This window comes from Lutra lutra, chromosome 1 (assembly GCF_902655055.1).
Source record: "Lutra lutra chromosome 1, mLutLut1.2, whole genome shotgun sequence".
NCBI lineage: Eukaryota > Metazoa > Chordata > Mammalia > Carnivora > Mustelidae > Lutra > Lutra lutra.
In genome coordinates, this window is record NC_062278.1 from 210,854,267 (window position 1) to 210,878,640 (window position 24,374).

General features: G+C 44.1%; 1 protein-coding gene across 1 annotated transcript; it reads left to right on the forward strand.

The window, feature by feature from the left end:
* The first annotated feature begins 65 nt into the window (after positions 1-65).
* CALR3 (calreticulin 3) lies at positions 66-23,641 on the forward strand. Its single transcript, XM_047698840.1, has 9 exons — positions 66-272; positions 490-591; positions 3,225-3,428; positions 11,864-11,958; positions 14,412-14,600; positions 18,136-18,243; positions 18,325-18,453; positions 19,032-19,124; positions 23,199-23,641. Exons 1-9 carry the CDS (start codon positions 182-184, stop codon positions 23,340-23,342), a joined length of 1,155 nt encoding a protein of 384 aa, XP_047554796.1. The 5' UTR covers positions 66-181; the 3' UTR covers positions 23,343-23,641.
* Positions 23,642-24,374: the final 733 nt, after the last annotated feature.

The window sequence follows — 24,374 nt, forward strand, 5'->3', positions numbered from 1 at the left end:
CGGGGCGTCATGGGAGTGATAGTGCGGGGGCGGGCCCGGCGTGCACTGCGCGCTGAGGGCCAATGGAGCCTCAGATCACAATCGCGAGGCGTGACGGGAGTTGTAGTTCCGGGGCGGCCAGGCACGCCGCGGAGACAGCTGGGAGCAAAGGAGCGGTTATGAGAAGTGCGGCGCGCCTTTAATGGCTGTGGCTCACGTTCCACTTTGGGCGGTCTGCATGCTGAGGGTGGCGCTGGCCACTGTCTACTTCCAAGAGGAATTTCTAGACGGAGGTGAAGAGGCGATACCCGTGGTGGTGGAGTGGGGGCGTAAGCTGCCCAGCCAACAGCCCGAGTCACCAGTGGCCCCCGTCCATCACCGCGGGATTGGTGGTGGTGGAGCCTCAAAGCTTCGAAGCCTCAAGCCTCCCTCTCCTTCCACCCGCCCAATACACCTTTCATGACTTAAGTGAACATTTTCAGCTCTAACCGCTGTTGTTTACCCCTACAGAGCGCTGGAGGAACCGATGGGTGCAGTCCACCAATGACTCTCAATTTGGGCATTTTAGACTCTCATCGGGGAAATTTTATGGTCATAAAGAGAAAGACAAAGGTTAGTGTAGGAATGGTGAGAACGTCGAGCTAAGGGTCACCCCCCAACACCACCACCGTAGCAGCCTTGCAGGGTAGGTGTGGCACACCCCTAACACCTCTACAGCCCGTTCACTGGCGGGAAAACTAAGGCTTGGATAAGGTCTGGCATTATTTTTTCTCTTTCCTTTCTTTACTTGCCCAAGATCGCCCCATTGTATCCCAGCTGGTCTCATGAGTTTGGAGACCCCAGGTCTCTGACCTGCAAAGGGTAAAAGGTTAAGGGATATTTCTCATTTTTGTTTTCACTTTAAGAAGAAAAAAAAAATTGAGGTTAAAAGGTACATGTTGTCAGGTGCATATCTTAAGGGTACAGAAAGATGAGTGTTTACATCTATACACCCTGGTCAAGATAGGGAATATTTTCAGAGGTCCCCGTTGCACCCTCCACCTACCCCCTCACCCCAAGTCAGTACCTTTCTGGTGGCAAGGATGACTTCTGTCTCTTCATTCCTGTTGATAAAAGGTGGATACACCACAACTTATTTACCACCTGTTTTTTGCATAGCTGGTGAGATAAGAATGATTTTTTTTACATTTTTTAATTATTGAGGGAGTATCAAAAGGGGAGTAGTATTTGTGTCGTATAAAAATTATATAAAATTCAGTGAAATATATGAAATTTCAGGGTCCATAAGTAAAGTATTAATGGAACACAGCCATGCCCATTCATTTACATAGAGCTATGGCTTTTTTTGTGTGCTACAAAGTCAGTAAGTTGGGACAGAGACCATATGGCCCAGAAAGTCTAAAATATTTGTTTTCTGGCTTTGCAGAAAAGGTTTGCAGACTCCTGATTTAGATGAAAATTTTCCCTCTTCACCAACCTTCTGCTCAACCTCCATCTTGAGTCTGTTACTGCAGGGTTGTCCTTTCGGCAGCTTCCAGTTTGCTACTATATATGCCTTGTTTTCTATATTACATGTTGGTCCAATGAGTTGATAAAAATTCAGCCCAGGGACACCTGGGTGGCTCAGTCTGTTAAGCTGCTGCCTTCAGCTCAGGTCATGATCCCAGGGTCTCTGGGATTGAGTCTCTCTCTGCCTCTGCCTGCCACTCTGCCTGCTTTGCGTGCTCTCTCTCTCTCTCTCTCTCTCTGACAAATAAATAAAATCTTAAAAAAAAAAAAATCCAGCCCAAAGGTCAAAAGTAGAGTGAAATTAGCAGGTGGTTCCATCAGGCTTATCCAAGGATAAGGGTGTCTGCTTAGAGTCATTTGTGTTTTCCTCCACGGTGTTTTTTTCTTGTCCGGTCTGGGATCCCGAGGCTCTGTGTTTCATTCACTGCGGCATACATCTACTGAGAGCACACATGGTCAAGGCACTGGGGATACTGGTTAATTTGCCTCCTTTCATTATGGTCTCCCAGGACCTTCACACACAAGTTGTGGATGGGAAGATAAATAGAATTTAGTTGGACAGAGATGAGAAGTGGTGAGGCATGATGGGGGTGGCTGAGGAGGGTGGTGAGAGAGAGGGAGGTGGTGATTCTTGGCCTTAGGAATTGCTTGGTTGGTAAGAGGTAGAGGAGGGGGGTGAGCCTATGAATTCTTTGAGAAAGGGGGGGCAGAGAACGGAAGAGAGAGAGAGATGAGTGTGGTAGTGAGCAGTTAGCCATGAGTTCAGGCTTGGACATATTGATAGAAAATGAAAATGCCAAGGGCATTTATGATGGATCTCGAGTTTGGCAGGTACGGGGGCAGGAATGTGGAGCAGGGAAGACTAGGTTATAGGAAGACTGCCTCTTTTCAACTTTGTCTTCTACTCCAGTATATGATAAGAATTTGGCATAGAGCCTAATGGTACTGAAAAGGGAGGGGGGTTAGCCTAAACTTATAAAATATGAGATGATTCATGTGACAAAAGGGTGGTATTTTTGTAAAAAGAGGACAGCTGTGGGCCAGCACATCCCATGCAGTGAAGCACTTTTTCCAGGACAGCGCTCTGTCCTCCGTCTACTGTGGTGTGTGTTAAGCAACTATATATATATTTTTTATTTGACACAGAGAGAGAGACAGTGAGAGAGAGAACAGAAGCAGAGGGAGTGGGAGAGGAAGAAGAAGGCTTCCCGCTGAGCAGAGAGTCTGATGCTGGGCTTAATCCTAGGACCCTGGGATTATGACCTGAGCTGAAGGCAGCTGCTTAACAACTGAGCCACCCAGGCGCCCCTTAAGCAACTATTTTAAGATAGAATTCAAGAAAAGATGTGGGATGCTCTGTGTTTTTTTTTTTTTTTTAATTAAGTCTACACAAGCTTTATTGTATAGTCCCACCCTTTCTTTGGAAGATGAAGCAAAATTAACTTTTCATCCATAATTAAGTTGCATATTTGTCATTTAAAGCTGAAGTGTCTCTTTAACTTAGGGCATGACAGTGGTGTATTGAGCACAAAAGCAACATAGCGTGGAAAGTTCTGTGGCAGCAGAGAGTTTGTTACTGGTATACCTGTCATGTGTTATTGTGAAAATATGTTTCAGCCTCCAGAGTGACATAAGTTATTACTGAGGGTGCGGAACGGGCAACCATTTAATTCCCTGCAGCACTGAGCATAGTGTCATTCCCAATCCTTCATGAGTATTTGTTTGTTTGTTTAAAGGTCTGCAAACCACTCAAAATGGCCGATTCTATGCCATCTCTGCACGATTCAAACCGTTTAGCAACAAAGGGAAGACTCTGGTCATTCAGTACACAGTAAAACACGAGCAGAAGATGGACTGTGGAGGGGGCTACGTTAAGATCTTCCCTGCAGACGTGGATCAGAAGAACCTGAACGGAAAATCCCAGTACTATATTATGTTTGGTGAGTTTAGATAGTACAAAACAACCATTTCTGGGGACTTTGAATCCTTCCACTTCATAAAATCCTGACTAAGACTTTGCCAAAATAGTAGTATTGAGTATATCTGACCAAAGGTTTTTAGTACTGTTTAACCTAGTTAATATGAAAAGGCAACTATACCATTTTATTGTACTATTTTATTTATTTATTTATTTATTTGACAGAGAAAGAGACAGGGAGAAAAGGAACACAAGCAGGGGGAGCAGCAGAGGGAGAAGGGAGGGAGCAGGGAGGAGGGAGGAAGCAGAGGGAGAAGCAGACTCCCTGCTGAGCAGGCAGCCCAATGTGGGACTCGATCCCAGGACCCTGAGATCATGACTTGAGCTAAAGGCAGATGGTTAACTGACTGAGCCCCCCAGGCATCCCTCTATTGTAACTTCTTTTTAAAAAATTTATTTATTTATTTGAGAGAGAGTGAGTGGGGGAGAGGGACAGAGAGAGAAAGAGAGAGAATCCTGAAAACAGACTCCCTGCTGAGCGTGGAGCCAGACATGGACTCAATCCCAGGACCCTGAGACTTTGACCTGAGCTGAAATCAAGAGTTGGCCGCTTAATTGACTGAGCCTGCCAGGCTCCCCTTCTTATACTTTTGAGAAAGTTGGTTATTTAATATTAATGTAGCCCCTGGTACTTGCAATATATCAGGACTCAGAAGACCTTGGCCAAGGGCCACATCAGCCCATGACCTGTGTGTGTTATGCCCCATGAGCTGAGAATGGGTTTTAACATTTTTAATGATTAAAAAAAAAGGATAATGTTTTCGACACATGAAAATGATAGGAAGGCCAAAATGTTTCCTCTCTAGCCCCTGCTGGCCCCTGGAACACTTTAAATATCTCCTGATAGCAGAAGGAATTGATTATCGGGATGGGACCACTTTGGGCCACAGGAACAAGACATAGCTGAAGGGTATGGATTCAAAAAACTTTCAGAATGAAGAGGATTCTGGGAAAATAGAGTAGGAAGCTTCAGGAATCCATTTCCCTACCTAGATAAGAATCATAACAGGATCTGATGTAACTGTTTTGAAACTCTGAAGTCTATGGAAGGATTGCTCCTTCCAGGGGAAGAATGGGGAGTTTAATTTTCGTCAATTTCAGCTCTTAGCGGAGTGGATATACCCATCTCCCATTTCAAGCCACAAGGCAGACAGCTATGACTTGTATGTGTATGTGTAGGAGCAGCCTACACACGGCTTGCCACAGAAAGGGTGGGTAAAAAGGACCCTGTCCTCCAAATATCAGGAAACTGAGCTCTCATTGAGGATTGCTGCTGATGATCAGAGTTGCAAAGAGGTGAACAGCAGTTTTGTGTGTTATTGAAGTTAAACTGGTATAAATTCAAATTAGAGCATTATAACTTTGGGGTGTTAAATGTAATCCCTATGATAACCACAAAGAAATAACTATAGGATATACACAAAAGGAAATTAAAAAGGAATTTAAACATTTCTGTATAAAAACTCAACTAAAAAGAAGACAGCATTGCAGGAAATGAAGAACAAAAAAGCTGTAGGGCATATAGAAAACAAATAGAGTGACAGAAGTGAGTCCCTTCTTACCAGTAATTAAATATAAATGGATGAAAATCTCCAGTTAAAAGACAGAGATTGGCAGAATGGATAAAAACACAAGAGCCAGAGGGGCACCTGGGTGGCTCAGTTGGTTAAGCATCTGCCTTTGGTTCAGATCATGACCCCAGGATCCTGGGATTGAGTCCCACAACAGGCTTCTTGCTCAGTGGGGAGTCTGCTTCTTCCTCTGTGGCACCTGGGTGGCTCAGTGGGTTAAGTCTCTGCCTTCAGCTTAGGCCATGATCCCAGGGTTCTGGGATCAAGCCCCCGTATCGGGGTCTCTGCTCAGCAGGGAGCTCTCTTCATGCCTCTCTGCCTACTTCTGCCTACTTGTGATTTCTCTCTCTGTCAAATAAATACATAACAAATCTTAAAAAACACCAAACCCATGAGCCAACCATATGCATCTACAAAACACTCACTTGAGATCCAAAGAAACAGGTTGAAAGTGAACAGAAGGGAAAAGATATTCCAGGCAAATAACACCCAAAAGAGAGCAGAGTGGCTATATTAATATATATTTATATACTAATATAGAGTTTAAATAAATCAGAAAGGTTATAAGCGACAAAAGACATTCCATATTAGTAAGAGGGTCAATATAGCAAAAGGATGTAACAATTACATCTACACTCCTAAAGAGCATCAAAATATGTGAAACAAAAACTGGTAGAATTGAATGGAGAAGTGGGCAGGGATGGTAAAGGTTAGAGCAGAGATAAATGAAATCATGAATAGAAGAACAGAGAAAATCAGTGAACTCAAAGGTTCTCCAAAAAGATCAACAGATTTGACAAAACCTTTAGGTAAATGGATTTAGCTAAATGGAAAAGGAGACTCAAATTACTAAAACCAGAAATGGGATGTTACTACCAATTCTACAGAAATAAAAAGAATTATAAGATAGTGCTAAGAACAGGGCGCCTGGGTGGCTCTGGGTTAAGCCGCTGCCTTCGGCTCAGGTCATGATCTCGGGGTCCTGGGATCGAGTCCTGCATCGGACTCTCTGCTCAGCAGGGAGTCTGCTCCTCGCTCTCTCTGCCTGCCTCTCTGCCTGCTTGTGATCTCTGTCTCTATCAAATAAATAAATAAAATCTTTTTTTAAAAAGGTAGTGCTAAGAACAGTTGTATACTGCAAAATTGGATTACCTTGATGAAATGGACAAATTCCTAGAAACACAAACCCTGCCAAGACTCCATCATGAAGAAATAGAAAATCCAAAGAGACCTATAAATAGTAAAGAGAACAGTAAGCCAAACTCTCCAAAGAAAAGTCCTGAATCTGATGAATCTCTCATGAATTCTACCAAACATTTAAAGGAGAACTAATACCAATCCTTTTCAAACTTCATGAAAAAAAATTGAAGAGGTGGGAACGTGTATTCCCCAACTCATTCTGTGAAGCCAGCATTATCCTGACACCAAAGCCAGACACTACAAGAAAAGAAAACTACAGAACAGTATGTTTATGGACACTGATGCAAAAATTCTCGACAAAATACCCCAAAAGAATTCAGCAGCATATTGACTGATGAAAATCAGTCAATATTATATGATACATCAACAGAATGAAAGAAAAACACATGATCATCAAAAATTTTATCATTTGAAGATAAAAAGTCGACAAACTAGGAATAGCAAGAAACTACTTCAATATAATAAAAGCCATCTACAAAAAACCCACAGTAAACATACTCTGGTGAAAGAGAAAGCTTTTCCTGTAAGATCTGAAACAAGGCAAGGATGCCCACTCTTACCACTTCTATTCAACATTGTACTAGAAGTTCTAGCCAGAGCAATCAGGCAGGAAAAATAAATACAAGTCATCCAAATTGGAAAGGAAGAAATAAAATGACCTTTATTTGCAGATGATATGATCTTATACATAGAAGACCATAGAGATTACACACACACACACACACACACACACACACACACAGTCTATTAGAACTGATGAATGAATTCAGGAAAGTAGCAGGATACAAAGTCAACACACAAAAAAACAGTTGCATCCTATATATGAACAGTGAACAATCTGAAAGTGAAATTACAAATGCAATTCCATTTATAATAGCATTCAAGATAGTAAAATACTTTGGAATTAAGCAAGGGGGTGAAAAACTTGTACAGTGATAACTACAAAGTATTGCTGAAGGAAATTAAAGAAGATAGAAATAAGTGAAAACATATTCCATGTTCATAGGATTGGAAGATTCAATAGTCTTTTTTTTTTTTTAAAGATTTTATTTATTTATTTGACAGAGAGAGATCACAAGTAGACGGAGAGGCAGGCAGAGAGAGAGAGAGAGAGAGAGAGGGAAGCAGGCTCCCCGCTGAGCAGAGAGCCCGATGTGGGGCTCGATCCTAGGACCCTGAGATCATGACCTGAGCCGAAGGCAGCGGCTTAACCCACTGAGCCACCCAGGCGCCCTGGAAGATTCAATAGTCTTAAAGTGTCAACACTAGACAAAGTAATCTACAGATTCTACAGCAATATATAGATCCAGTCTAATTCCTATTAAAATTTCAATGACTTTTTTTTTGCAGAAATGGAAATACCCATTCTAAAATTCATATGGAATCTCAAGAGACCCTGAATAGCCAAAACAATCTCAAAAAAGAAGGCCAAGGGGGTGCCTGGGTGGCTCAGTTGATGGGGTAACTGACTTTTGATTTCAGTTCAGGTCATGATCGCAGGATCCTGCGATGGAGCCCTGTTTTGGGCTCCTCGCTCAGTGGGGAGTCTGCTTCAGGATTCTCCTCTCTTTTCCTCTGCCTCTTCCCCCATTTTTACATGTGTGCACGCGCGTGCGCTCTCTCTCTCTCTCTCTCTCTCTCTCTCTCTCAAATGAATAAATAAATCTAAAAAAAAAAATAAGAAGACTGAAACTAGAGGACTCGAGTGTCCATCACCAGATGAGTGGATAAACAAATGTAGTGTCCATACAATGAAACATTATTTCGCTTCATAAAGGAGGACAGTGCTGACACCTACTACAATATGGATGAACCTTGAGGACATTATTCTAAGTGAAATATAAGTGAAATAAGTGAGACACAAAAAGACAAGTACTATACAATTCCACTTATTTTAGGTCCTCAGAGTAGTCAAAATTATAGAGATAGAACATAGAATGGTGGCTGCCAGGGGCTGGGGGCAGGTGAGAATGAGGGTTATTCATGGGTGTAGAGTTTCAGTTTTATAAGGTGAAAAGAGTCGGGGGGTGGATGGTGGTGATGACTGCACAATGATGTGAGGGTATTTAATACCATTGGAAGGTACACTTAAAAATGGTTAAGGTGGTAAATTTTATGTATATCTTACCACAGTTTTAAGAAGTGAAGAAAAAGTTGGGAATGGAAATACGGTTTTAGAATATCCATCGATAATTCAAATGTGGAGAATCGTTTTTTAAAATTCTCTTCTCGTGATGTGGATGTCTTGTAGAAGTTTTCTCTGTCCTCATTTTTCCATGCTTATCTGTGAATTTATCGTGATCAGCATCAGGCTTCAGACACCTGTTATACTGTCCTCACGTTTGTGTACACTGCTGGTCATAGTGTGACACAGAAGTAGAGAGAATAGGGGCGCCTGGGTGGCCTAGTCGGTTAAGCTTCTGTCTTGGGCTCAGGTCATGATCCCAGGAGCCTGGGATCCTGCATCCCCTGCTAAGCAGGAAGCCTGCTTCTCCCTCTCCCTCTGCCTCCCTCTCCCTCTCCCTCTGCTGCTCTGCCTGCTTGTGCACACACACACTCTCTCTGTGTCAAATAAATAAATATAATCTTTTAAAACAAAAAAGAAGTAGAGAGAATAGATATTATTATTTATTGGATTTGGATGTAATCCTGCCTTGTCTCGGAGGGTAAGGTGACTTTTCCAAGGCCACAGAATTACATAGACCCAGTTTCCACCAACTGCACAGTCCCCAACCTCTCCCCACTTCTTTCCACCCTGCCATGCCTCCCATTTACTCTTGAATTTGAAATCTGGAATGGAGAAAGTCTTTATTTTGATTAAAAAGGAAATCAAAGTGGCTTGGTTTGGGTTATTATTATTCTCTTAAAATGGGATGGCAGAGATATCTGGCAAAAAAAAAAATATTACCTGTGGAATCAGAGGTGCTTTCACAAGTATTTCATTTAGTTGGGTTTGGTAAACAAAATCACCACAAACACTAGCTAGAATCCCCATCTTTTAATTATATATAACGTGTCTTCTACATCTGAATTGTGAAACAACTTCCTTTGGAGGAAAAAAGAAAAGCCAAGTAAATTATCTGTATTATTTTTGCTTTTAATTCAGTTGCATTTTATTTTTTTTAAAGATTTTATCTATTTATTAGAGAGAGAGAGAGAGAGACAGTGAGAGAGAGCAGGTCAGAGGGAGAAGCAGACTCCCCGTGGAGATGGGAGCCCCATGCGGGACTCAATCCCAAGACTTCAGGATTGTGACCTGAACTGAAGGCAGTTGCTTAACCCACTGAGCCACCCAGGCGCCCTCAGTTGCATTTTAGTTAAGCCCATTGTGTCACTGTTAAAACACTTCCCCGTGATGCCTCAGCTCAACTCTTTGGCATGAGGGCAACTTGCTAAGGCTTGTGATGTTGAAGGGAAAAAGAGAAGTTGGGCCATTGCCAGGGGCCTTACAAATGCAATCTTAGATTATGTCTAAACCCTAGGAAACCAGTAACAGGGCTTCCATTTTGCAAATAAAAAAAAACGGAGGCGGGCTCCTCGATGGCTTAGTCATTTAAGCATCTACCATCCGCTCAGGTCATGATCTCAGGGTCCTGGGATCCGGGCTCCCTGCTCAGTGGGGAATCTGCTTCTCCCCCTCTCTGCTCATGTTCTCTCTCTCTGTCTCCATCAAATAAATAAATAAAATCTTGAAAAACAAAAATAAAAACAACAACTAAGGCTCGGGGAGGGAGGGGGGCTGGGTGGCTCAGTAGGTTAAGCATTTAAGCTTCTGGCTTGGGCTCAGGTCATGGTGTTGGGGTGTGAGGCCTATGTCAGGCTCCCTGCTCAGTGGGGAGTCTGCTTTTCCCTCTCCCTCTGAATCTTCCCCTGCTCATTGTCCCCCCCACACCCCTCCACTTCCCCCCCCACGCTTAATCTACCTCAAACAGATAAATATCTCAAAAGAAAAACCAAAACAAAATCTGAAGCTCACAAAGATTAAACTTCCTTGCCCAAAGGCAGGTCAGCCTGTTTAGAGCCCTTCTGTCTACCCCATTTCCTCATAAAAATACATTATGCACATAAATATTTTATGATCGCTGTTAACGGAAAATGTCCAGATTTTCTGGTCATGTCTGAGCATGCTCCGAAGCTTAATTTAATATTTAAAACATGTAGGTGCTTAGAAATAGGAGAATTCTGACCACTTTTTTTTTTTTTAAAGATTTTATTTATTTATTTGACAGAGAGATTACAAGCAGGCAGAGAGGCAGGCAGAGAGAGGAGGAAGCAGGCTCCCTGCCGAGCAGAGAGCCCGATGCGGGGCTCGATCCCAGGACTCTGAGATCATGACCTGAGCCGAAGGCAGCGGCTTAACCCACTGAGCCACCCAGGCGCCCCTTCTGACCACTTTTGAGGGAAGAATTCCATGTTTTAATCCCCAGGTAATAGCTTTTCATACAAATAGTTCGCATACCATAGCTTTTGTTTTAAAAATTGAACTGGGGGTGCCTGGGTGGCTCAGTGGGTTAAGCCTCTGCCTTCGGCTCAGGTCATGATCTCAGGGTCCTGGGATCGAGCCCCACATCGGGTTCTCTGCTCAGTGGGGAGCCTGCTTCCCGCCCCCCTCTCTCTCTCTGCCTGCCTCTCTGCCTACTTGTGACCTCTCTCTGTCAAATAAATAAATAAAATCTTAAAAAAAAAGAAAAATTGAACTGGGATCTTTTCCAGTGATAAGAAGAAAAGGAAATTACACAAACAAGCATCCTCTGAGAACTCAGGGCGATAGACATGGATGCTGCTTCCAAGTTCAATGTCACATCCACTCTGGCAAATTGATAATATCCTTCAAGTAATTATGTGCAGCCTGGATCTCTCTTATTCTGAAGGTTCATCACTGCAAGTTCTAGAAAAAAAAAATTGCAGTCATCTGCTTGTGTTTACACAGCCTCACAGAATCCCTGGGGGCGGGTGCAGTCCTGGGTTAGTGGATGTGGTGGAATTTGATTTGAGACAGACTGATGCTCTAGTACATTCCTAAGGCTTAAGATCAATAAAGCAGCCGCGGGGTAGTTCCAAACATCCCCGGAAGGTTTGACAAGTTTTCCAGATCCCTCCTGCAAACCTTGTTTAGTATATTAAGAAAACCTTAATCTGAATATGCGTGTGTTGTCTTGGGACGTAATAGGAACAAATACTGAGCTTCGCTATGTGAAATGCTTTACACCCTTTAGCCCATCTAATTGGCAAAAATAGCCGTGGTTGATTCACATCCCCATTTTAGAGAACAGGACACAGGCATGAGGATTGCAAATATGTTTTCCCACAGTGAATGAGAGCAGGAATCCCAGCCAGCTAGTCCATCCCTAAAGCCCTCACCTGGGCACACGGCACTTCTCAAGCCTCAGACAGCACATCAGGAATGCTTCCTTGACTGTTAAATCCTTTTCTTACTCACGTGCTGCCTTTCACTTGAGTCCAAAGGTGTCGCTGTCCATTTCAGTATCCATGCCAAAGTCTGATGATTCCTGCACACGCAAGCTTCTGGTCCTCGCACCTTACTTCAGGGGAATGGTTGGGGGTTTCCTGTGGTGACGCATGAGCGAAGGAAATTGAGTGCAGCTTGTATCTTTTTTTTTTGTAGGACCTGATATTTGTGGATTTGATATCAAGAAAGTTCATGTTATTTTACATTTCAAGAATCAGTATCACTCAAACAAGAAATCAATCAGGTGTAAGGTAAATGCTTTCGTATTCAAATCTGTAATTATGTTAGCTCTTCCTGATAACCTAAATTTAGAGAAAATAGCTTTGGTCTTAAGATACTGAACTGAGCCAGGAATGGATCTTAGCAACACACCCCCACCCCTTGGTTTCCAGTTTACCAGGCTCATTAGAGACACTTACATACCCTATTGGCTTGTTTTCTGAAGTTTGTACCCATCAGGAGGGTAGACGCACTTTTTACTGCGCGCTGCACTATAATTTGCCTTGTAAGGGTTACAGCAACAGAGTCCATTTCTGCTGTATCCATCCTCACTAAGGAATGAAATAAATATTCAGCATGGGGGGAAAATGTCTTAGAGAAATTAATCTTCAAAATACCAAAGCATTTAGAAACAGGAATGTTTTGAAATGAAAGCATACTTTCTTACTTTCTATCCATGGATCCTGTGAAAATAACACTTTCTGCCTTGGGGCCAACTTTATGACTCCACGGCCCAGCCCAGGACTTCTCCAAAGATACAACTTGCGTCAAGTCCCTGGCACTAGGCCCGTGGAGGGAGGGTACACTCCCTGAAGCGGCCCCTCCATTTGAATGTAGCGGCCAGGAAACGGGGACCTGTCCCGTGAGGTCCCCCCAGTGCCCAGAGCTCCAACATGGGAAGCCTCCACAAATCTGGGTGAATTTGGGCGGGAGGCCAGAGTGTGTTTTGAGAGCACGTTGATGGCACAGAGGGAAAGTGTCCATAACCACCCCTTCTTCAGTCCTGACCCAAGCTGGGAGGGGTGTTCGGTCTCCCCACAGAGCCCCAGTGACTCTCCATCAGCAACATGGTTCCCACCCACTAACTTGGTGGCTACAAAAGATCATTGGGTCCCCTCTGCATGGAGAGGCCCAACATCCTCCTGGGGGGCGTGAGAGAGAGCTTGAAACCCATCTTAGTGCACAGGTTTTACACCTGATTCCCAATAAATTGTTCACTTGTGCATCAGGTATGTGGGAGAGAGCAGGGGTGTCGCCAACATAGGTTGTGAAGCCTGGCCTGGACTGTGCTGGGGAGGTTAGAGCAGGATTTGCTCAGGTCAGCCACCCTAGGGGGCCCCCTGAGTGACACCTGCAGGCTGATGACACTCTCAGACAGGTGCTATTTTGGCTACCTGTTAGAAGAATAAAATGCTTCTGTTGAAGGAGCACTGACTCACAGCAGGTAATCGGCGTTCTGTGCCACTGTGAAGGAACGGCCGGGACCTCCCCTGCAGCCCTCAGCAGTCTTCGAGGAGGGGATCAGATCTGCATGTTAGAAAAATACCTTGGAGACTCTCTCTGGGGAGGAAGGGTGGAGGGACAGGGTGATCAGTAGGCAGGGAGAAGGCTGAAGGCTAAGGCTTCAGCGGGATGCAGAACAGGGGACTGTTTGGGCAGATAATTCAGGGGCAGGACCTTCACAATATTGGGAATGTGAGTCCTGAGGATGTGGACCATGACTCTCAGCTGCCTGCTCTTAATCATTAGGAAAAGCAAAGACCAATAAGGAGGCCAGGGCACACTCGGGAGTTTTGATTGGAACTATCAATTGTGAAATCCCAGCAGACATCCAGGTAGAGGTGTCCAATAAGTTGTTGGAAACTGTGGTCTGAAGCTCAGGCCAATGGTCGGGATTAAAGATCCTGCTTTGGATCCATTGCGTATGTGCGGGAGTGGATGTTATCCCTCGGGGGCCCAGCACTTGTGGTTAGATCCTGGAAGGTACCAACAACCTGGCCAATGAGCCCAAAGTCTAAATCAGGAAAGGTGAGTAGAGACTAAGATGGGTAGAGAGCATTGGGAGAAGCATGTACTCAGCTGTCCCAGCGAACTACAGAGGTTGGGAGGGACACTGAGCAGACAGAGCCATCAGCCGTGGTGTGGACAACAGCACCCTGTCCCTCAGGGCAGAGCAGAGGGGTACCAGAGAAGCTTTTACCTTTGGCTCTTAGCAGAGGGAGGGGCCTGAGGCCTTAACTATGACCAAGAGAGGCACCAGGCCTGCCCTTGCAGAGCCTAAACCATTGGACAGCTCAGAACATTAGAAAGTTCTCTCCTGTGTTGAAAAATAAACTGGGCTTCATTTAGTGTCTTTTGGAGTACAGAAGAGGACGCTGTTTCCCACATAATTTTTCATAAACAGAGCAGTGGTCCCTCGGTGTGTACCCACCACCCTGTCATAACCGCCTGTGGGCATCTAGCGGGGAGCCATCATCTACACAAAAGGAAGTAAGCCGCTCAGGTCTGCTTGGTAGCAAGGAAGTTTTGTATAAAGGGGGGATTTCTTCCGCAGGACCCATTTTTTAGTCAAGTTGACCCCCGTCCCTAGAACCTCTCTCCTTGCTCTTTATAGCAAGGCTTTGAAGACTTAAACCATGTAGGTAGACCTGCCCTGAGACATCAAGGTTCTCATTGTTATCCTTTCTCCCCTTAAAATGTGCAGGTTGATGGCTTTACACACCTCTATGCTCTGATTTTAAGACCAGACCTCACTTATGAAGTGAAGATCGATGGTCAGTCGATTGAATCCGGCAACATAGAGTATGACTGGAACTTAACGTCACTTAAGAAGATGGAGAAGTCCTCTGTAGGGTCCAAGGATTGGGACCAGGCTGAAGGCGACAAATCCCAGGTATGGATTTATCCCAAACAGCTCTAGAGAGGGTGCTGGTGAAGTGTGTATGTACTTGGGTGAGATTGCTACATGGCTGGTGATCGTGAGGTCAACATTATCACAATCAAAGTGTCCTCCCCCAGAGGGCTTCTGGGTGGCTCAGTCCATTAAGTGTCTGACTCTTGATTTCAGCTCAGGTGGTGGTCTCAAGGTTGTGAGACTGAACCCTGCATCGGGCTCCACGCTGGGCATGGAGCCTGCTTCAGATTCTCTCTCCCTCTACTCCCCTCCCCCTGTCCCCAGCTTGTACACACTTTCTCTCTCTCTCTCTGTTAAAATAAATAAATAAATCTTAAAAATCGATCTTTCAAAAAAAAAAAAAAAAGGCATCCTCTCTGGAACATATGCCACTGAAACCGGCCACATAGGTATTGTGGAAGAGTTTCATAATATTTGAGATGAAAGCAAGTAAGTTTTTTTTAAACCAATTTTTTATTCTAAAAAAAGGATAAGGGCGCCTGGGTGGCTCAGTGGATTAAGCCGCTGCCTTCGGCTCAGGTCATGATCTCAGGGTCCTGGGATCGAGTCCCGCATCGGGCTCTCAGCTCAGCAGGGAGCCTGCTTCCCTCTCTCTCTCTCTCTCTCTCTCTCTCTGCCTGCCTCTCTGTCTACTTGTGATCTCTCTCTGTCAAATAAATAAATAAAATCTTTAAAAAAAAATAAAAATAAAAAAAGGATAAAACATTAGCAACCTTTATAAAAATGATTTTTTTGGTTATTCTGAACCTGAACATAAAGTATTTTTTGAGCCTCACACTTGTGACTGACAAGCAAGAATCTGTTAACGAAACCTTTATGCATTAAGTTCCTAGGGCTGCCGTAACAAGGTACCACAAGGTGGGTGGCTTAAGGTGACAGAAATGTATTCTCACACGGTTCTTGAAGGCAGAAGGCAGAAATCGAGGTGTCGTCAGGGTCACACTCCCTCTGAAGTATCCAGGGAACAATCCTTTCCTTGTTTCTTCCAGCTTCTGTTGCCTCCCAAGCTCCTGGGCTGGTAGACATCTGGCTCTGCCTTTGCCTCCCCGTGGCCTTCTCGTGTCTCCTCTCTCTCTCTCTCTCTTAAAGATGTTTGCCCTTGGATATAGGACCCACCTGGATAATCCAGAGTGACCTTCCTTGAGATCCTCACCTGAATTATATCTGCAGAGATCTTTGTCTCAATAGAAGCTCACATTCCCAGATTCCAAGGTTTAGGATGCATACAAACCGTCCCTGGGAACTATCACTCAACCCACCACAAGCTCCCTTCTGTCTTGTTTTGTTTTCAGTTTATGTTTATTTGTTGTTGAAGCATTTTGTTTTGAGTATCAAACTCCGCACCAAACCCATGAGCCATTTGTCTTATGACAGTTGTCTTTGCCATAACTGAAAGTTCTGGACTCAGTGTGTGTGTGTGTGTGTGTGTGTGTGTGTGTATTTTAAAGATTTATTCATTTATTTGACAGAGAGAGAGAAAGAGAGCATGAGTGGGAGGGGCAGAGGGAGAGGGAGAGAGAATCTGAGGCAGACTCCCTGCTGGGCACAGAGCCTGACTCGGGCTCAAGCTCACGGATCCTGAGATCACGACCTGAGCCGAAACCAAGAGTTGGTCCCTCAACTGACTGCACCCCTGGCGCCCCTGGACTGTGTTTACAATTAATTTCTGGCAACTAAAACTGACCCATGGCCCTGCTGTCTGACCATCAAATACGTCATCATAGATAGTGTAATCAGAAAAGCAAAAGAACAAAGTTTCTCCCTCCCTTCCTTACCTTCAAAACAGACCAGAGCAGTAGTTTTCACCTGGAAAGAAGACTTACTGTAACAAAGCACAGGATGGCAAAGAAAATCAATCTGGCTGCTCAGAAGACACCAGTATTGGGATGAAAGTCCCGGCCACCTGGGTGCCAGCTAGCCACTCTGTGTGTCTCAGGGCCGAGTGTCTGTGAGCCGGCTCCCTCTTGGGGCCTAATCAGCTTCCCAGAAGGGGCCTCCAGACTGGCTGTGTTTGGTCCATATGTCTGGTTCTGTGTGAGTTCCTCAACAAATGAGTTCGTGGTGGTATAATGATTTTGTCACCTACAATGTAGGGAGCCAACTGCCCAGATTGAATTGTAAACATTTCCTGGTCCCAGCACAAGAGCGAGCAGCTCATCATTGGTTGGGTTGGGTTGGGGGCAAAATGCTGTAGGAGAGGCGACCAAATCCTCAGTCACTGAGAAGTCAATCATTGAGAAGTAGTGTGTAATATGGAAAAGCCACACTCTAAATGCAAAATGTTACTATTTTTCCATTGTTCTGAAAGAGAAAGCATCATTGTAGATAACTTTTATGCATTTATATTAATAATTTATGTTTATATCAATATTTATTTATATATTTTATATATAATATATATTTTATATATAATATATATTTTATATATAATATATATTTATGCATTTTATATATTATATATTAATATTTACTCAACATTTGTAATAATATATAAATATTTATAAAATCATAAAATAATTTATAAATATTTATAATAATTAATGTGTTAATATGTTAATATTAATATGTTAATATTTAGATAAACACAAATCATAGCACCTTTTCCTCATCCATTTATTTAACAAATATTTGTTCAACATCTACTGAGCCACATATATATGTAGAGATGTGTATATATGTATATATGAGTACATGTGTGACTATATATGTGTGTACATATATGATATGTGTGTATTATATAAGCATTGTATGCATGTGTGTTCATTATGCATTGTACACATGCATATGTGCGTGTATGTATCATGCGTATCTGTGTACAGTGTGACTGTTCATATGTATATATAGAAGGTCTATACACCATAACTGCTTTCCTCCTGCTACCCAGCAGTCCTCAGGTAAGTTCTGGAAACTTTCCTGGTTGTCCAGCCTCTCTCTCTGGAACATTCTGCATATGACTGCTATGTAGAAGGTCAGACCACCTAACCCGCAGTGACTGTGTGCCCCTTCTCCCCCATCGTCACTTTTGTCCTATCATTTTTTTTTAAAAGATTTATTTGAGACAGAGAGAGCGAGAATGCACACGAGTCAGGGGAGGGACAGAGGGAAAGGGAGAGAGAGAAGTTGTCTCCCCACTGAGTACAGAACCCAACACAGGGCTTGATCCCAGGATCCTTAGATCATGACCACAGCTGAAACCAACCATTAGCTGCTTAACTGACGAAGCCACACAGGCTCCCCTCACCCCCTCATTTAACTTTAGCCACTATTTTGAGTTTTGCTCACTCTTGTTCCTCTCACCAGCTTGGGGAGTGTGGTGAAATCACGCCAAGGCTTAGGGAGAAAATCCCAGCTGTGTGTGGCCCCAAAACCCTCGGTAGGACTGGGAACCCCGAGCACTTGGCCCTATGACCACCAAATTGATGGGGAAATTGTGACCAGGGCCACGGGCCTGCTCCTCCCTCTTGGTAGCTTCTTTTCTCAAATCTGGGAATCGATTTTTTTTCTTACATTTTAGGACTGGGAGAAGCATTTTTTGGATGCCAGTGCCAGCAAGCCAAGTGACTGGAACAGCGAGCTAGAGGGGGACTGGCAGGGGCCAATGCTGCAAAAGCCTCCGTACCAGGTGCGTGACATCCTCTCCCTGCGACTCCCTGGGATGCCCCTCCCACCCTCCTGCAACACTTAAAAGAGTTTGTTGTTGCAGGATGGCCTGAAACCAGAGGGTATAGACAAAGACGTTTGGCTGCACCAGAAGATGAAAAACAGCTATTTAACAGAATACGACCTCTCCGAATTTGAGAACATCGGTGCCATTGGCCTGGAACTTTGGCAGGTCACGTGGTTTTTAATTTACTGTAGTTTGAGAACTCTGAGCTTCAGCCTAAACTCCTTCGTTCACATAGCTGGTACTCCTTGAGCTCCTACTATGTGCCTGGCCCCTGGCCCCAGACCCAGGACACACAGCCAGGGACAAAATAGACATCCTTTCTGCCCTCTGGACACCACCTATCTCCCTCCCTGGGAACCTGTCACTCCTCTGCTTGGGCAAGGCTACTGCTGCTGGCCGAGCCCTACTTTGCACAGTAAGGTTCTCAGGCAGTGGTTGGCAACCATCATGGAATGCTCGAGTCACTTGGGTGCTCTTCCAAGTCTTCATGCCCAGATAGCTCCGGGGACCAGTTAAATCAGCATCGTGTGAGTGAGGCCAGGCATCTGGAGTTTCTAAAATATTGTTGGTGACCCCAGTATGCACCTAAGTTTGAGAACCAATGCCTTGGAGGGAGTGGACGTTTTAGAAATGGGTTTAAGCACCTGCTACTGTCGAGAGCACTGAGCCAAATGCAACTGTTTCTTGGTGGAAAGCTGCCGTATTCCTCACATCAGTAAGAAAGGCCTCATTTTCATCTACAGGTGAGATCAGGAACCATCTTTGATAATTTCCTGATCACAGATGACGAGGAGTATGCTGAGAATTTTGGCAAGGCTACTTGGGGGGAAACAAAGGTATGGTAAACACAGTGAACTTCTCATTCATTATTCACTTATTTCTGTAGTTGAGTTGAACGTATAGGAAAGGGCTTGATGGGTTTTCAGTAGAAAACCCACCCAGATCAAGATGCAGATACAGAACATTAGCCGGGTTCCAGGAACAACCTCCCACCCCCTCCCAGCCGCCATCAACCCCCAAAGGAACGACCACCATATGTCCAATTAACCTCCTTTTGAAATTCATGTAAATGGAGCCATCCAGTATTTTACTCATTCAGGCAGTGCTGTGGGGCTCATATTATCAAATACGGCAGCAGCTCGTTTTTAGTGGGTGAATATTCCAGAACATAGGTCTCTGTTCTCTGTTGATGCAGCTTTGGATTGTTTCCAGCTTGTGGCCTTGTGAATAAAGCTGTTACCGTCATTCCCATGCATGCCCAGGAGAGGGACAGGCTGGGTCACCAGGTGCCACACAGCCAAACAGTTTTCAAGGTGTCATCCTATTTTCTGTTCCCTCGTGCAGTAGATGAGAGTCTTGGTTTATGCCGTAGCTTTGGCTATGCTGGGTATCACTGTCAGTTGCTAACAAGTCAGATTTCCTGAAGTATAATTTATATACCATAAGACTTACCCTTTCTTGGTGTAGAGGCCCCGTGAGTTTTGACAAACGAATACAGTTGTGAAACCACCAACAGAAATCCAAATGCAGAAGAGTGTCACCACCCCCCAAAGTCTCCTTGGGCCCTTTCTAGCCAAACCTTCTCCCACTCAGAGCCTCCCACTGATCCGGTATCTGTCCCTACCATCTTGCCTTTTCCAGAGTGTCCTATAAATGGATTCACCAAGTGTGCGGTCTTTTTTTTTTTTTTTTTTTAAGATTTTATTTATTTATTTGTCAGAGAGAAAGAAAGAGAGAGCACCAGCAGGGGGAGATGCAGGCGGAGAGCTGAAGCAGGCTCCCTGCTGAGCGAGAAGCCCAATGTGGGACTCGATCCCCAGACCCTGGAATCATGACCCGAGCTGAAAGCAGACACTCAACCAACTAAGCCGCCCAGACTTCCCTGGCGTGCAGTCTTTTTGAGCCTGCTTCTCAAGCATGATGTGTCTGGGGTCCATGGTGTTGCTGGGGTGTCAGTGAGCAGTTGGTTTCTTCGAACTGCTGAGTCCTTTTATCTGTTCAGGCAACAGACAACTGGGTTGTTTCCAGTTTTTGACATATGAACAAAGCTCTTATAAATATTTGCTTACGGTTTTTGAGTGTGGATGTGTGCTTTCAGTTCTCTGAGATAAATAGCCAGGAATAGCTGAGTCCTACACTAGAAGTGTGGTCCCATAAGAAACTGCCCACCTGTTCCCAGAGGGGCTGCGCTTTCTCGCATCCTCACCGGCACTGGGGATTGTGGGTTACTCTAGGTGTGTAGTGGTATCTCCGGTTTTAGTTCTGTTGCCCTGATGGCAAATGAAGGTTGGCACTGTTTTATGGCTTTTGTGGCCATTTGGACATCCTCTTTTGCGCAATGCCTGTGTTTTATTGCTTTAATTGAAGTAGAGTTGGCATACAATATTATATTGGTTTTGGGTGTACAACAGCGATTCAATATGTATATACATTAGGAAACGCTTGCCATGATAAATCTAGCTACCATCTGTCACCATATGAAGTTATTACAATATTGTTGACTGTATTCTCTAGGCTGCACATGACATCCCCATGATGTATTTATTGTATAACTGCAAGCTTGTACCTTTTGACCCCCTTCATGCATTTCACCCACCCCTCCACCCTGCCTCTGGCAACCATCCATGTATTCTCTGTTTCTCTGAATTCATTTAAAAAAAAAAAAAACAACATTCCAGGGGCGCCTGGGTGGCTTAGTGGATTAAGCCTCTGCCTTTGGCTCAGGTCATGGTCTCAGGGTCCTGGGATCGAGCCCCACATCGGGCTCTCTGCTCAGCAGGGAACCTGCTTCCCTCTATCTCTCTCTGCCTGCCTCTCTGCCTACTTGTGATCTCTGTCTGTCAAATAAGTAAATAAATAATATCTTTTTAAAAAGAAAATAAAAACATTCCATATAAAGAGAGATCGTATGGGATTTTTCTTTGTCTTATATCATTGAGCGTAATGCTCTCATGGTCCATCTAAGTTGTTGCAGATGGCAAGATTTCATTCTTTTTTTATGGCTGAGTAATATTCCAGTGTGTGTGTGTGTGTGTGTGTGTGTGTGTGTGTGTGTGTGTAGACACACATATACATATATATCACATTTTCTTTATTCATCTGTTGATGGACAATTAGGTTTGCTCTCATGTCTTGGCTGTTGTAAATAATGCTGCACTAAACATGGGGGTGCAGATGTCTTTATTTTTTTATTCTTTAAGACGTATTTATTGAGAGAGAGTGAAAGTGAGAGAGAGATCACAGAGGGAAAGGGAGAAGCAGACTTGCCACGGAGCGGAGATCCCCTCTTGGGGCTTAATCCCAGGACCCTGAGATCAGGACCTGAGCCGAAGGCAGATGCTTAACCAACTGAGCCACACAGGCGCCCCACAGATATCTTTTTGAGAGAATGTTTTCATGTTCTTCAGATAAATAGCTGGAAGTGGCATTACCAGATTATATGGTATTCATCTAGTGTGCTATTTTTAATTTTGGAGGAGGTGTCATACTGTTTTCTGTAGTGATCGCACTGATTTATGTTCCAACCAACAGTGTACAAGGGATCCCTCTTCTCTACATCCTTGGCCAGTGCTTCTTACGTAGTGTTTTTTTGATACTAGTCATTCCAACAGTAGTAAAGTGATAGCTCATTGAGATTTAATTTGCATTTCCCTGACGATGAGAGATGTTGAGCATCTTTTCCTGTGCTGTTGGCCTTCTGTATATCTTCTTTGGAAAACGTCTATTCAGATCCTCTGCCCATTTATTTTTTATTTTTTATTTTTTAAAAGATTTTATTTATTTATTTGTCAGAGAGATAGAGAGAGTACAGGCAGGCAGAGTGGCAGGTAGAGGCAGAGGGAGAAGCAGGCTCCCTGCGGAGCAAGGAACCAGATGTGGGACTCAATCCCAGGACCCTGAGATCATGACCCGAGCTTAAGGCAGCCGCTTAACTGACTGAGCCACCCAGGAATCCCTGCCCATTTTTGAATCAGACTTTTTTTTTGCTATTAAGTTACGTAAGTTCTTTATATATGTTGGATATTAATCCCTTATCAGATATAATTTACAAATATTTTCTCCGATTCAGTAGGGTACCTTTTCATTGTGATGGTGAACCATTTCTTTTTGAACCTGATTTCTGCCACAAAGCCTTATTAAAACTCTTTTTCAATAATGACTACAGAAACCTCCTTGATGTGTTTGTACTCCTAGTCTTTCTGTTTATCTCATGTACCTGGATTTTCTCACTTAGTCTCAGAGGACTCATTTCATTGCATGTTCACTGCTCAGTTGAGAAGGACCGGGGCCCAGGTACTCTGGGAATAGAAAGAAGTCGGGGAGGGGTTGTATTTATTTCCTATGGCCGTTGTAACAAATTACCACAAACTGGCTGGTTTGAAACAACACAGATTTATTATCTCACTGTTCTGGAGGCCAGAAGTCCAAAATCAATATCATTGGGCTGAAATCAAGGCATCAGCAGGGCCACACTCCCTCCAAAGGCTCTAGGGGAGCATCCTTCCTTCACCTCTTGCGGCCTCTGGTGGCTCCTGGTGTTCGTTGGTTTGTGGCCATGTGGCTCTAAATTCTGCCTCTGCCTTCATATGGTCTTCTCCTCTTGTGTCTGTGCGTATGTCAAATCTCTCTCTCCCTGTCTCCCATGAGGACACCTGTGATGGAATTTAGGGCCCAGGGTAATCCTCGAATCTCAACATGCTTAACTTGATCATATTTGCAAAGACCCCTGTCCCAGAGAAGGTCACACTTATAGATTTCAGCGATAAGGGCCTGGCATCCTCTGGGGCTCTTCCAAGCCACCTCCAGGCAGTGCAGAAGCCTGCAAGAAGGCAGGAGCAGGCAGACACCCTGTCCACCTAGAAATATAACCCCAGCGGCTAATGTCTCATGTCTCTGTTTCTTTCTCCAAGGGCCCAGAAAGGGAGATGGACGCCATACAGGCCAAGGAGGAAGTGAAGAAGGCCCGTGAGGAAGATGAGCAGGAGCTGCTGATGGGCAGGTTTGGTGGGCAAGAAAACACTTTCCAGAGATATCACAGGAGGGATGAACTTTAATCATTCCCACCCCAGATAAAGATGACTGGTAAAACCTTGTTTCTACTTTAATCTCCATGTAAAAGTGCAAATGTCAACATATGTGGTAATTTGTCCAATTTTATTTGAGAAAGTTCCTATGCTTTTTGGTGGGGTTGGTCTGGTGTTCCCTGAGCCCCACCCCTGGGCACTGAGATGTCTTCTCTTGACAAACCTGAGTGCTAGAAGCCAGAGGAGGCCAGTGGGGGTCTGGCCAAAAATATGAGGCTCTTTGCTTAGCCCCCAGAATGTTTTATAAATAAAAGTTGGGAAAACTTATCCTGAAAAAGGAGAAATGATACCTTATTTCCTCGGGCTGCAAATTACTAACAGCATATGCTAACCTTTTCCAACATGAAACCTTTACACAACGTCATTCATGTAGAAAGGTTCAGCAGGCTTCACTGGTATACTGGTTATTTTGGAGAACCCAGGTCTGTGTGCACAGACTTTTGTTGTGCTGTAAAGAAGCCGCTGCTTCTTTTTCCTCACTCTGTGACCCACTTCTGTGGCCTTTTGTTCTGTGTGAGAGAGAGGAATGGAATTCATTTTCTCAAGTGAAAACAGTCATTACTTCTCAACTCAGTTTTTTTGCCTTGATCAAATAATTTGCTTTTAAAAAGTCATACATAAGAGTCTTCTCATTTGAAGATGCCTTTTTGCACACAGAAATTTGTGTTGGAAGTAATAAAATTTAGAACACCAAGAATCTAGAATCCAGTGATACTACAAATAAGCTGGATATGTTAGAAATTATATGTGGCACATTTCTAGGTGATCCATGTGAAAAGTCTGCACATGAAGTGAAATTCTAGCAGTTTTGTTCTCACTTTGGCTGAAGTTGGCGGACTTTCAAATGCGGACTTAAAAAATATATATTTTATGTATTTATTTTTAGAGAGAGAACACATGTGGGGGGGGGGTAGAGGGAGAAGGAGAGAGAGAATCTCAAGCAGGCCCCACGCCCAGTGCAGAGCCTGATGAGGGGCTGATCTCACAACCCCGAGATCATGA